This window comes from Coturnix japonica, chromosome 19 (assembly GCF_054131305.1).
Source record: "Coturnix japonica strain WE chromosome 19, WE-NBRP24, whole genome shotgun sequence".
Taxonomy (NCBI): domain Eukaryota; kingdom Metazoa; phylum Chordata; class Aves; order Galliformes; family Phasianidae; genus Coturnix; species Coturnix japonica.
The window spans coordinates 10,062,489-10,076,988 of NC_140681.1; the positions used below are offsets into that span (position 1 = coordinate 10,062,489).

General features: G+C 45.6%; 1 protein-coding gene across 19 annotated transcripts in view; it reads right to left on the minus strand.

Moving 5' to 3' along the window:
* Nucleotides 1-557: 557 nt before the first annotated feature.
* Nucleotides 558-14,500, minus strand: part of MYT1 (myelin transcription factor 1) — a 52,038-nt gene continuing 38,095 nt past the window's right edge. For 13 of the 19 annotated variants that reach the window (XM_015881709.3, XM_015881707.3, XM_015881708.3 and 10 more), the window contains 11 exons: nucleotides 13,833-14,102; nucleotides 13,290-13,444; nucleotides 11,630-11,692; nucleotides 11,322-11,390; nucleotides 8,723-8,785; nucleotides 8,037-8,120; nucleotides 5,123-5,344; nucleotides 4,262-4,353; nucleotides 3,838-3,941; nucleotides 3,615-3,758; nucleotides 558-2,276 (listed from right to left, as the gene is read on the minus strand). In XM_015881709.3, the coding sequence (XP_015737195.1) occupies nucleotides 2,136-2,276; nucleotides 3,615-3,758; nucleotides 3,838-3,941; nucleotides 4,262-4,353; nucleotides 5,123-5,344; nucleotides 8,037-8,120; nucleotides 8,723-8,785; nucleotides 11,322-11,390; nucleotides 11,630-11,692; nucleotides 13,290-13,444; nucleotides 13,833-14,102 (1,407 nt within the window). In that variant the 3' untranslated portion in view covers nucleotides 558-2,135. The remainder of the gene's footprint in view (nucleotides 2,277-3,614; nucleotides 3,759-3,837; nucleotides 3,942-4,261; nucleotides 4,354-5,122; nucleotides 5,345-8,036; nucleotides 8,121-8,722; nucleotides 8,786-11,321; nucleotides 11,391-11,629; nucleotides 11,693-13,289; nucleotides 13,445-13,832; nucleotides 14,103-14,500) is intronic. The other 6 variants (XM_085519704.1, XM_032448584.2, XM_085519703.1 and 3 more) reach the window with 1 other exon arrangement.

A 14,500-nucleotide genomic window follows, 5' to 3' on the forward strand; every position in this document is an offset into this window, starting at 1 on the left:
AATATATAAAAAATAACTCGGTTGCATCAAAATTCCAAGTAGGAGTTGTAGATAGCAGGTTTTTTTTTCTCTCTCTCTCTCTCTCTTTTTTTTTTTTCTAATATATATTTTTTTGGGGAATATCCTTTTTTTTTTATGGTCAAAAGGCTTAATTTCTAACTTTTATTTCTTTGCTTCTTTTATCTTTGTGTGTGTGTGTGTGTTTGGTTTCTGTTGGTTTATTTCTCCAACGGTGCTGTGTCCAGTTTAAAGTAAGTATAAAATTAATAAATAAAAAAAGGTAAATAAATAGAAAAAAAGGTAACGTAAGGTGTAGTCAATATAAATTACATACATCTTGCCAAAATTAAATAATTTACAGGATAATTCAACTAACTACTTTTTTTGTTTTATTTTTCCCCTTCTCTTTCTTCCAGGAAGTGCAATTTCTCTACTTTTAAATACTAAGTGAATTGCAGTCACAATCAATTTGGACTCTATTTACATGTTAAGAACATCGTGTTTTTAACACCTCAAATTATCATTGTTGTTTGCTTGTTTGTTTGTCTTTTTTCCCCTTTCTTTTGTATTCATTTTTTGCACTTGGAATGGGTTCTAAAATGGGTGAACTCATGGAGCCTGATCCTGCAAATGGCTCAGCACGGCACTTCCCAACAGCAACCAATCCATGCCACACTGCTCCCCATGCCTGCTGTAGTCAATGGGAAGCTCCCCACTGACCTCTCCAAATCACGGATTGCACCATAATTATCTGCAGAATTGGGCTCAAAATGACACCACAGCTTTGCCTTTAGCATCGGCCACACAAATCTTACCCGCTGCCACCAGGAGCAATGCAGGGAGCGAACACACCCATGTTGGGACCCCACAGGGGTTTCTCTCCTTCATTTCCTTAGGTCACACCTTCACTCCACCAGCTGGTTTGTGCGTACCGAGGTTACAGAATGCTTCTTTGGAACAATATCCAATACCTGAATGCTTTCTTTTTCTTTTTACCTCCAGAATGGTGCCTTTGCTGTGATTTCGCACAAAACATAGAACACCAAACCAAGAAAAACCCATCGCCTTGTGGATATCTGCAAGAATTCAACCATTGATTTACATTAAGGTAAGCACTTGGCTGGCCATCAATTAACATCCCTTTTTGTTGGTTTTCGTTTTTGCTTGTTTCTTTCTTTTTTAGTTCATCGCAATCTCAAACGTTCTCTGGCATTGATGTATGATCTCTGGACTGGCAATACTGCGCCACTGTAAGGATGATCACAATAATGAAAAGAACCAGAACTGTCATCAAACAGACTTCCAAAAAATCATAAACACCGGACCATGACACATTAAGAATTCTTCTGTATGAAATATCTGGTATTGGCCTATTCATAATAGCTATTCTCATATTTAAGACAGACAAAGGAATACTGTAGTTGCAAACTCCAAAAGCTTCCCTGAGAACCTTTTTTCCATTGCGCTTTCCACTGGAGATCCAGAACTGCTCTTCAGATTTCTTTCAGAAAATAAAAATAAGCTACTTTATAATACTTAAGAGTTCCCATGCCCAGTGGATATCTGAAAACCTGGGGTTGGGAGGCCCAGCACAGGTTCAGATTTACAGGTAGCTTGCAGCTCCAGCACTTATAGCAACATATAACATAATTCATGGGTGAGTAGGTAATTTGGACATACGACCATAGACAACATGAGGGTTTAAGCCAGTCATACGCTAGTCTTGGATCAGACAAAACCCTGTTCTTGTGACGTTTTAACCCTTGGATCAAGTCTGCAAAAGCATGACAACTCATGAGAGACACCTGCTCTTCACCAGCTGCCAAGCCCCACAGCCCATGGAGAATTTGACCTTCCATCCTGGTCTACCTCATGGTCCAGGTAGAAAAATCCCACTTTTCTCAAGAAGGTCCAAAGTTAAGTAAACGAGAACACTGAGTTCGATCAGTTCCATGTCTCAGAAATGGCCTCTTGGTTATATTTTGGTCCTTGTGTGGTTTTTTTGTTTTGTTTTGCTTTTTTTTTGTTTTTTGTTTTTCATTCATTAAACAAGTTTTATAACTTGTAAACCTGAATACTCGGAGGGAAAGTTCCATCTTACAGTCCACTTGCCCACCCATCCCCATCGCTGGGCACTAAACTTGGATGCCCTTGACGGCTTGCTTGATGCTCTCCAGCAGATCCTTGTTCTCTGGGTTCTGGTAGCACTCCTGGTTGGTGTACATGTCGGTCAGCGTGTTCACGTATGCATCAAAGTTCTGCTCACTAATGGGCTCCTGCAGTCAGAAAAGCCAAGCAGAAACATTAGTAGTAGAGCAGGGAGAGAAACACAGGATGGCTTTGGTTGGAAGGGACCTTGCTTGAATTTATGCATTGGCCACATGGAACTATCAATAGCATCAGGTTAAGCGTGTGCAGACAGTTTGACTGGAGGGTGGACTGAGGCATGGAAAAGAAAGGTTGGAGGACAAGAGGAGGCAGGGAGCACTGGAGAATTATGGAGGAAATGAAAGGGGGGGGGAGGGCGGGAGCCAGCACCTCAAGCTCAGGTCTGCACTCTTCTTTGGAGGGGCATCATTGGAACCCCTAGCAAACATCTATCTCAAGGTTAGCAGGGAAAAAGGAAACAAGGAGGAAGAAGAAAAAGACCAGGATAAAATGAGCATACAAGCCTGATGGGCCTTATTTAATTGGAGTTGCCTGAAACATCGTAAAAAATATTTGCTGAACAATTTATTTGACCTTTATGCATCAAATACTTTACCAAAAAAAAAGAAAAAAAAGCACTTGGTGAGCCATTTTGTGCCAGTCAAGCAGCTGGATGAATAGTGTCCAAAACAGCTCTGCTGGAGCATGGCACGTCTCCAACCAGCCTGAATTTAAACACCAACCCCAATGAAAAGGATTCCCAAAAATACGATGGCAGAAAAAAAGAAATCAAAAGCTTGTCCCTCTTGATCATGGTGATGGTAGCTATAACTTGTAAGAGGACAGCTTCCCAACCAGCATGCAGCCCCCCCTGCACACACCTGTTTTTGACAACAGTAATTACATTCCTGGGAATAGAGAGAAGGTAATTAATAGCCTTTTGTGGTTTTGCTATTTTAATGCAGCCTTTTCATTTTGCAGTAACTCTGTGGTAACACGCTGTGGGCTGTTAGACCTTGTTAAATTAAACAAAATACACTCTCTTTAAGAATGCCATTCTTTGGCTGCCAGCTATTCAAAACTGAATTGAAACTACCTGCATAATAATGGGAGCCGTAAGATCTTTCTGACGTTGAAATCCAATCCCTCCTGATCTCCACTTGTGCTGTCTTAGCCTAAAAGGCACTGGGTGCCCTTGATAAAGTTTCCTATTTCGTGATAATACTCCCAGATGTAATGAGACAGAATAATAGACACAAAGGGAGATCAGCAGAAAACGACAACAAAAGGGAGATACAAAGAAAGCTTCGAGATAAGGCAAAAGCACTGATTTTATAAAGGACATGTAGGTGTGTATAGAAAAATTCTCCTGCACTTTACTTGTATGTGAGCCTTATCGTGAACCAGATCTTGCGTGGCTCCCCTGATCACAACAATTGGGGCTGAGCACTGCCCAAGTTTCTTACCAGGTGCGGAAGGCGGATATTGGCAAGACTTTGGATTAGAGCCTGGCTCAACCCTGAGAGCTCCAGGAACAGGGCTTCGTTTTGCTCCTCTATGATCTTGTTTTCCTCCTCAATGTTCTTCAGGTTCTTCTCCATGCTGGAGATCTGTGGAGCAAAGAACACGTTGGGTTGCAACCCATCAGCACTCTGCTGGGAGCTTGGGCACACATCCAAAGGCACAAACCTGCGACTGGAGCTTCACCATGGCTGCTTCCATCTCTGAGTTGGACTCATTCAGCTCGCTGATCTCCTTGTTCAGCTGCTTGATCTCCTCATCGTTCTCTAGAACTGTGGGAGGGAAAGAGGCAGGCGGTCAGCTTCTGCTTTTGGGTAAGCATCACAGCTCACCAAGTCCACACCTTTGCTTTCGCATCCTCAATACAGAATGCACATCCTGCTCTCTTTTTAATGTTTGGTTTTGTTTGTTTGTTTTTAAATTACAAAAAATAATGAACAAACACTCAAATTTCACTATTTCAGTACTGAAGCAATCCAAAAAATGGGTGCCTGTAGCACAGGATTTGCTTGTAGATCCAAAGATATGAAGAGATGCCAGTGGGCTCAATACCCCAACACACGTGCCAAATAAAACGAGTGAAAATCCTTACCATCACTGGTCTTGAACTTTGTGTTGAGAATTTCATCCCCTGAGAGTTTTCCTTTCTTCCCAGCAAAAGTAGCTCTTGGGCACCCTGACAAACTGAAAAACAAGTAAAAATGGGTTTCATAAACTCTCCGTATTTATAGGTGCTTATGTTCCCAACAAGAGTGCGTACCATTCGGTGGAGTTCATGCTGTGAGACAGTTCTTCTAAAAGCTTTTTATGGTGCAGAGGAAATTGCTTTATGAATAATGCCACAAAGGTCCTCATTTATAAAGCAAGAGCAATTTTCTCTGAGCAAAGATTAAAAAAGAAAAAGTGTTATTTTCTAAAAGAGAGGGCATGACAGGCGAGGAAGGTGAAATGAGTCTGGATGGATTGGGCATCAAACCCCCATTTTGGCTGCTGAAGAACTGCTCTGGAGTGCTAATGGAAGGACACTACATTATTGCTTTTCATGATTTTGTCCAATTCACGTTTCACTACTGCAAAGTTAAAACATTTAAGTGTTTTTATCCCATGCAGAAAACAGCCCTTAGAGCATCCTGACTGAGGGCAGCATTAAAAGCACCGGTTACTGAGCTTTCATCGAGAGTGGAATGATGCTCAGTATAAATTCACTCCAAAACTGCCACACTCGGGGTGATCCCAAGGTTGAATGTTAGGAAAAACTTATCTGAAAGAGCAGTAATGCATTGGCACAGGCTGCCCACCGAGGTGGTGGGGTCACCATCCCTGGAGGTGCTCAAGCACATTGGGGAAGTGGCACCGAGGGACGTGGCTAGAGAGCATGTTGGTGATGGGTCAATGACTGGGCTTGGTGATCCTGAAGGTCTTTTCCAACCTTACTGATTCTGTAATTACTTACCTCCTGTGAGTGAGGAAGCTCCCATTGGCATGGCCAGAGCCATCGCAGCCTGGGGTAGGGCAGGTTGGGCCTTCGTTTTTCAGTGATTTCCAGGAAAATGAGGAGCCATTGAGGGATCCTTCCTTCTGCCTTCGGGCAGCCAGGGGGCAGCCCGATGCGCTGCGGTGGGAGGCATATTTACCACTGATGTGTCCAAGCCCAACACAGCCAGGGACCGGACACCTGGGCACAAGAAATTATAGAAGAGGAGTAAAAAGGGATGGAAGGATATCAGTGATGAGCAGGAAAGAGGAAGGTGGAAAGCAAGTATTGCTTTGCATCAGCTTGGACATCTTTTTGCATGGGTTTTAAGAGTCTGTGGGACTCACTGGTCTCTATGTGGCTAGAGATTACGAATAGCAATGAAACAATGGCAGCAAGCTCTGTCACAGCTGGGGCTTAACACTGGGCAGGGGGACTGCTCAGTGCCATCCCACACCCATTGGTGCCGTGGGGTTGGAGCTGCATGGTGTGCAAGGAGGGGCGCTTTCAAGTCAAAAACCAGCAGGCAGGGATAGAGATATTTAGTTACTTCTAACAAATACGTAATAGAAAAAGCCCCTCAGGGAACAGAAGTGCTGTTTTTACAGCAATGGATATGGGAAGCAGATGGGAAATTAAGAGCTACGCTGTTCCCCTAAAATGAACCAAAGACAACCAGCGGGCGTCACACCACTGCCACACTCACAGCAAAACACCCAAAAAGCAGCAGCCATGATGTCCCCACACCTTAAGACAGCAGGTAAATAACAGGTTTGGGAGATCCTGACAGCACCCCAAGGATGATCCACTCGCACCAAACACATTGGCAGCGAACTGTATGCTCATGGTTGGGCAGCAGCAGGAATTGCTGCCCATCCCATGCATCCAGTACCAATTGGTGCCAAGGAAATGGCGCTGGAGTGGTTGGGGCAGCGCTGACATGAGCAATGTTAATTGGCATGCTTTACTTGCTAGCTCCCCACCTAATGGCACACTGACCGAATTCGGCCATTCAGCAGAGCCTTGACTATCTATTACGTTTTCTGCTGCGTCTTGCACTCGTTTAAAGATGCTAGTCAATTATAAATACAGTTAGAAGTTTATTACTCAAGGGAAGTTACCCTATAAAAAGGTAAGAGATGTAAAATAACCCCTTGTCCTCAGCTTGAAAGTAATCAAGGACTTTGAGTTACCCCAGCAAAACACCCATTGAGCCACTCCTGGAAATCACAAGCTCCGTTTCACCACAGCAACGATTCCCCTCATTGTTTATATTTCGTGCAAAAAGGAGCTGACAGCAGAAGGGGGAGCCGCACACCCATTATTTTCCCAAGATAATTTGAAAAATGCTGATCTCGATTTTAATCAGCTGCAAATGCAGCACAATTCACTTATAATATCCCTGCCAGCAGGATCCTCAGTAAATTCATAACATCATTGCTTTTATATGATCACGAGCAAATTACTGAATCCTCAGGAGGAAAAGGAGAGGAAAAAATAAACGAGAGAAAGAGAGAGAAACAAACCCCAGCATTTAGCATGCGGCCATTATGGCCCAACCGTTCCATATTTTACACTGTTAATTTAACTTTCATTACACTTTCATTGTTAAAAAAATAAATAAGCCAGAGCCTTATTGTGCAAAACAGCTGGCTCGGACATTTTTAAATTTTTTTTAAAATATATTTTATTTTTATTATTATTATTTAACAGAAGCAGCACTTGATCAATTAGGGAAGTGCGGATGCCTCCGCTTGGTGCCAGGGCTGGGCTGAAGGTTGATGTGCTCTGTTCCACAACATCTATAGCAAATTACTGGTAGGATTAGCAGCAAAATAATGGGGACTGAATGACATTCTCCTTGGTGGCAATGTGCAAAACTCAGATGGGTTCCAAGAGCTGCTCAGAGCAGAGGAATAGATTTGGAGGCAAAGTTCTTCATTGCATCCTTGCAGGGGTGTGCACGGTGCACATCTTGCTGCTGCAGACGAAGCACCAGCTTGATATAAATTGATGGGCAGCAAAGGAATCATTGCATATTCTGGGACTAGCAGAGGACTAGCAGCCCATGCTGCTCCTTGTTCTGCAGCACATCAGAAGGTGTTTTCAGTCCTCGTGCAACCCCCATTAAGCAGAGAAGCAGAACCACAGCGAGGCCATTGGGGTCATTATGGGATCCAAAAACCCCATCCCTAGCAATGCTCCAGCACATTCCTTCCCCCCATTCACTGTCAAGCATCAAGGACAGCCCCAAGCACTGGGAAGAACATTGGTTTTGTGGGAAGCATTCTTGTGCAAGCACCAGCTGCACTGTAGCAAGCAAACCCTGTAAGAGCCCCTTTGCACTGGGAAGTGATCTCTTGCAAAGCAGGAGGAGCTGCTGGCTGCATCCTCAACCATCAGCTCAAAAGCCCGACAGCCAACGTTAGCACAGCTGCACTCACTGCCTTTCCTTTCCTTCACTGTGTCACAAAATGGCATTGCAACACCACCAGCAACTGAGGACTGAGTCTAAAAGGTGTTGGGTTTTTTTTTTCCCCAGCAGATTCTCAAGTAGGTCGCTTAATTTTTAATAAACTCCGCTAACTCCTGCTAATTACCACACAGTTCATTTAGCTCGGAAGCTTTCCTTCCTGGAGACAGAGGAGTGAGAACAGAGCAGATGGCTCAAATATCATCCGCTTCTCAAAGCTCCTTTCTCCAGCTCGGAATATTCAGCAATAGCCAAGGTTGTACAAAACACACTTTATGTGGGGCAACCAAGCCCTGACCTTACCCATGCCAGCACCCCCCGTGTGCCCATTGCCACCCTGAAAGCCTCCAGCATTTCAGCCAACTGTGAGTTTTTACCCTCATGTCCAACACCGTTGATTTTCTCTTTGTCCACACTTACTTCATCAGCTCCGGATCTTCTTTATCATCCTTGGTCGGGGTTATCTTGATCCCACTTTTCTTGGCACGAGGGCAGCCTGACAGACTGTGTTTGAAAAGAGAAGAAAGGGCTGTCTGACTGGCAGGGCCCCCACCTCATCAGCTTCCCCCGAATTTCACACGCGGTTTTGATCTCTCTCGTTTTGCAGCTTCACATCACGAGGAGAAGTCAGGAGGAAAAAAATAACGTGTATTTGAGGAGATGGACAGTAATTAACGGTGTCTAGATAAGAAGATATCTGCTAACAGCCTGCAATGTTTAATGGAATTGTTGAAACAGAAGGCTCAGATCTCCGCTATTAATGCTATAAAGCGATAATAGAAGTCATAAATAGGTAGCGTTATTAACAGGAACATTGCATCAGCTAAAATCTGACCCTTTGTCTTTTATTCTATTGAAGGGAGCTTCTAATCAGAGGCTGAAAACATCAAAAAAAAAAAAAAAAAAAAGAAAAGAAAAGGAAAAAAAAAGTCAGATTAAAGAGATGAAAATAGGCTTCAGTTGTCAGTAACATTAATGTTTTATTCAGAACTTTACAACTCTGCCCACTGCAGGGGGAGGGAAAATAAAAGAAAGAAAGAAAAAGGGGGGGAAATAAGCCACACAGAAAGAAAGTAAGGAGAAAATAATGTAAGAGAAGATCTTACCTTCTGTGTGATGCATAATTTCCTGTTATGTGACCAGAACCGTCACAGCCAGGAGTAGGGCACCTGCGGAGGAAAGGAGGCTGTGGTGAGCTGGGGGGCACACACAGAGTGGGGCTGCACCAAAGCAGGGTTCCTCCCTGCCCCTTCTCCCTCCACAGGAACAGCAGCCATGCTGGGATAGATACAGCACTGCTGTCCCTGTGCTGATGGGTGAGGGCATCACAGGTGAAGAGTGGGGAGGAATGGGGATGTGGGGAGGGATGCAAATACTGGACTTGTCCCCGCCTTGAAAAGCAATGGACAATAAGGGAGGCAAGAAAAGGCCTCCAGGGCAATGCCCATCTTCTAGAGAAAGATGTAGGGAGATGACTGATGCCATCCTGTGCCATTGAGCTGGATATAAGCATGGGCAAAATACCCCAAAGATATCCCACAACCATGATACTGGCCACAGAGGTGTCTCCCCCAGGGTTACTTTGGGTCTGGGTGATGTGGGGAGGCAAAGCTCCCTGGGGGCAACCCAGGAGGAACCTCAGAGCCCCAAACTCACCAATGCTGGAAAATAACAAAGGGAAAAGAAAAAAAGGGTGACTATGTCCTCACTGTGAGATTGTGGGTTAGGGACGGGGACTCTGAAGGGGACCTTGGGTCCCTTCCCATCCATTGCATCCATGATCATGGGTTAGGAAGTAAGCATCCAGTCCTCAGCAACATGAATGAAGGCCAAGCCTGGAAGAACGCCTCTGTGATCACACAGCCCTGCACAAAAGCTTACGCACCACAGAGCAGGAGCGAAGATAATAATGGTAAGAGCTGAGCACTGCATCATTATGGCTACAGAAGTGAGGAAGGTGAGGGGCTCTGAAGTACCACAAGCACAAAGACCTGCTCCAAACGCTGTAGGTGAGGCATAAAAGTTGTCATGGGGACCAGCAAGAGAAGCAAGGAGCCCTCGCTGGGGCCATAGTGCAAGGCTGCCAATTAGCCAGCGCTGCTCAAGTTAAGCGCATGGAGCTGGAGGGGCAGGGGGGCCTGAGCTGCTGCCTCGAGCTTGCAAAGGCTCCTTGTTCTCAGGGGGATATTTTGTGCCCCCACTTTATTGATCCCTACTTTTAAGGCTGCCACTGCCTGGCTTGGCACCACTAGGTGGAAGACGTGTGGGTGCTCAGTGCCCCCGAGCATCGGCGACCTGATGGGCAGCGGGGTGGCAGCACAGCAGCTTGTGAGGCTGGAGCATGTGGGAAAGGTGATGTGCTCAAAGCTTGACCCAGGGAACAGCACAAGGGGCTATGTGAGACTGCTCAGACTCAAGCCTGGTGCAGAAGCAGCAGGGTGTATTATCCAAATCCCCCAACTCTGGAAATCAGAGAGGGGAGCGTGCTCATGGCGTTTCCCTGTTATATACAAGTAGAGAAAGAATCACAATGATCCTCTGCTGTTCTAGCTTCAGGGTGGGATGAAATGATAAAAACACCAAACTTCTTTTGCCTTTCAGGGCTTCTTAAAGAGGTGGGGGGAAAGAGTGATTTGATTTTGATTTTTAATTATCTGGAGACAAATCATTCCGACAGAGACCTTTTATTGCATGTTTCAGCCTGGAGCTTTTGTTGTTGTTAAATAAGGGATATTAACCCCTGGAATAGAAGCTACAATAAAAGATGTTGAACATGGCCTTATCTGAACTTATCTGAAGGTATGGAATAGCTCTGAGTGTGATACCTGCAGTATCTCCAAATCCTATTCCCTATCTCTTGCTCTGTGCCCCTGTCCTCACCAATCTAGGTGAGATCTAGGGGAGCAGTTGGGAATCTCCCCTGGGTGGCAGGGTAGCTCCTGAAAATGAGGAGCATTGGGAGTAAAGCTGAAAGCAGGATTAGGAGAAACAGATCTGAATGTCAACACCAAGGCTGGATTACACCCTTCCAGAGAAAAACTGACAACAAAGACATTCAGGCCTCCATGAGCCTTTTGCTACCCATTAACAGTGCAAAAAGCTCTTCCCATTTACATCTGCTCCGGATCCTGTCTCACCAAGCACCATGCACTTGTTCCCACTGCCCTGCCCAGTCATACTCCCATGGCAATGAATGGAAATCTCTGCCACTGGATCCCCAACAGCATAGCATAAAACTAGCATACCGTATTCTCTGAAAGGGTTGGCTTCTTTTTGCTATGCTCTGGCAGTGTTTTCCCACCTGTGCCTGTACCCAGCACCAAAGTGTGTAAATGATGAATAGAAAGGGGGATGGCACAGATTTAGGGAACAAGAGCTGGCCAAAAAAACATGAAATGAAAAATAAATTAGCTTATTTTTATTTAATGGAGCCTGCCAGAGGTGTGGGTTATTTCTGAGTAGCCCTTTAATACCCTCTCCCCAAAATACCCCTTCACACGTGCCACCATCTTCCCAATGTGACAGCTGGGCTCCACCAGAGCTCCTTGCAGTCAGAGTTCAGTTTTGAAAAGAGAAGGGAGGGGATAAAAAAGCAAAAGCAGAGCACAAAGGGGGGAGCAGGGAAGGTAGAGAGAGGTAAAAAAAAAAATGAGGGGGAGGGGGAGGAAAGCAAAAAAAGGAGTTCCAAGTTGAGCGCAAACATACTTGAGGTCAGCAGAGTGGGCAGCCATGAGGTTTCTGAGGCTCTTGTCAGCAAGAGGACAACCAGAAAGGCTGAAAGAGAAGAGATGGAATATCTGGATAAGCCAAAAAAAGAAAAAGAAAAAAGAAAAAAAGAAAAAAGGAAAAAAGAAAAGAAACAAAGAAAAAGAAAAAGGGCTGGGGGATGGGGATGGAGGAGGGGAACAGAAAGTGGGGAGGAAACAGAACCAAATTGTCCACGTGGTCAAAAAACATACTAAAAACTGAAGTTGCATTTAGAGTTTGAACCACGGAGAAAAAGGTGAACCCACCTGCGGTGAGAGGCATAGTTTCCCGTGATGTGTCCGCTGCCATCACAGCCTGGGGTAGGGCAACTGGGCAACAACAACAAAATAGATGTAAGTGCTGGAAAGGGATTGATTCACCCCAGAATGCGAGCCCTCCTTGGTATCCGCATTGGAGTGTCTTTGCCTTTGGTCCTGTTCACAGGCAAATACACCGACTTTTTCCCTTTTTTATTCCCAGAAGTTCACAATTCTTTACAATTTTGACATTGGTAAATGTGAAGAAAGTGTTTAAAATAGTTGGGTTCTCGGTGCTGTTTCAGCAGCAGCAATGTATCTCAGCCACTCTTTGCCAATGGAGGGCTGAGAGATGGCAACTTCACATCCCCACCAGGGACGGCACAAGACACCAAGCATCAATCAGACACAGACAGCTTCTGGCTTAACTACAGATCATTCGTTACAGCTCTCAAGCCAGAGAGGAGCAATGGTACTAAATGAGGAGAGGCAGCTTGGGGTTGGCTATAACACCACTTATTTATTCCAGGGAAGAAATTTCTTGCCCTTCAAAATGAAACTAAAGCACTGCAAGTCTTCAAGGTTCTACCTCAAGAATTGCTATTCACATCACTGCTGAGTTTCCAAAAAGCCTTGAGAGTTTTGCATAGGACAGCTGGTTTCTGCTTCCCTCATTTAGGGAAGCGGCTGCTTTGCCCCTGTGGACCTCTTCCTTGTGTGGCCACGCTCTTCCATCAGCCTCCTGCTTGCGTAGCCAAGTAATGTGCAGCAATGTATAAGGTCAGCAAAATAAGGCTCGCCAGCTTTCTCCTATTTAGCATATAGGAAGGTCAGGCTGCAGGAAGGAGGCCCATGCACTGCAAATCCACCAGGAGGGGAGAGCTCAGCACCACAGCCTTCAGACTGATCCCAGCAGCCATGAGAATGGGGACACATTCACACTGCAGCTCTAAACATGGACCATGACTTTGGGGGATCAGCAGGGATGCAGAGCATCTTGTCATCTAAAAAAGACCTGGGTCTATTTTCTGCCCATCCAAAGCCATGAATACACAGACAGGAGTTTAGATAAGATCTCTCCAATTTATAATGCAACATAGCAGCAATCCTGCTGTAGCCAGAGTTCACATTTCATGGCCCTGCAGTATCACTGCAACGGGACCCATTGCTCTTCAGTAATTACACAATGAGGCACCTGTATGGTCAGTGCCTGCACTGGGAAGGTGCTGAGCTCCTCTGGATGCTTTTAGCTTCACAGCATCATTCAGTGTCCCAAAACAAGAGGTTGGAACTTTGGATAGGCTCCACCATTGTGCCAGAAACACTCCTAGAGGAAAATACCATGGAGAACAGGGGTTTGCACAGCTGTAGCTGTGAATCCAGAGAGCACAGAACTCCTTAGGAACTGCCCTTCATCACTACACAGTCTCAAGACCACGGGGGAACGGATTTTGCCTCAAGGATTAGAAGTTGTATTAAAGTAGGGTTTCCCTTTAAGCTTTCATTTGAAGCCCTAAGATGAAATCAGAACAGTCACAGCAAGAAAGGTGGCTACACTTCTAATTCTTACAGTGCATTTGTTGACAAATTTTGTCTGCAACCAGCCTGGCTGTCACTGAGGATGTGTTTTTATACTCATTGGGAAAAGAGACAAGAAGGCAAGGCTTACGTGAGCAGCTCTTTCTTGATGTCCTTGGAGAGGAATTTAAGCTTGAAGTTAGTTAAGGTAACTTCCCCTGGATATTTTCGTTCTTCAAAGTTCTCCTCCGACACTTCTTGCTCATCAGCTTCCGAGGAGGCAAAAGAATGGGCTGCAGGCTCTGACTGCAAGAGAACAGCCAGAAGTGGTTGCAGTGGTGCTTGTTGCTGCTGAGCTGCAGTGGGGAAAGGACCCCAGGATCATCCCAGCCCAAAGTTAAAGCAGCACTGCCAGCACTCCTGAGGCCTGCAAGCACCTCAGTCCTCATCCAGAGGCCAAACAGTGACATCCCCTTTTTGTAGGAGAAGTGTTCAAAGTGTATCAGTGCAGGGTTTACACTTGGCTTTACCAAGGTCTTGCAGGTGGACTCAAACCTGTCTCCATCTGCACCCCAGCCAAGAGGTTAAATGACAAAGGAGGGGAGGTGGGGGAAACAGGACAACAGTACAAGCAAATATGAAACTCATCCCTCCACTGAGATTTGTAACTTAAACATCCAGAGCCACCACTCACCTCTTCTGGCTCTTCTTCCCGCTGACGGTTTGGTTTAGTGTAGTCAATGGGCCCATCCCATTCATCCTGGCGGGAGGTCTGGCTGGACTGGGGGGAGGTCATGGTGCTGCTCGTGGCACTGGTGCTGTTTTGGCGCTGGGACACATCTGGGGACTTCACGCTGGGACTACTGCTGCAGCTGCTGCTGCTGGGAAATGTGCTCTCCCGCTTGCGGTTCTTGTTCATACTCAAGTCCAGAGTCCCGTTTTCATCCACCTCAATGTCCATGGACTGAAAAGTTGGATATGTGCCCAGTGTTAGCACCTGCCAAGAACTCCCTAAGGGGATCTTGCCCCCATTCATCACAGGGGAGCGAGGGAGCAGGTTATTCATGTCCTGCCTTTTCTGCAGTCACTTAGAAGGAACTGAATGGGAAGGGATGCTCTTTCGTTAAGATTTTCAGAAACGTGCCATGCAAACACACCCCTCTCTTAAAATCAATGATGCATTTGGACTCAGTTGCCTGAACACAGGCATCTAGAGCCACTTAAGATGTCCCATGGCATCCAAATCATCTGCCCAAGGCTGGGCATGAGACACAGGACCTCAGGAAAGCCTGTGCTCCCCTGATGCAACTGGGAAATCTAAAATGACATCAGATATGGAGCAGTGAGCAACTGAAACCCATC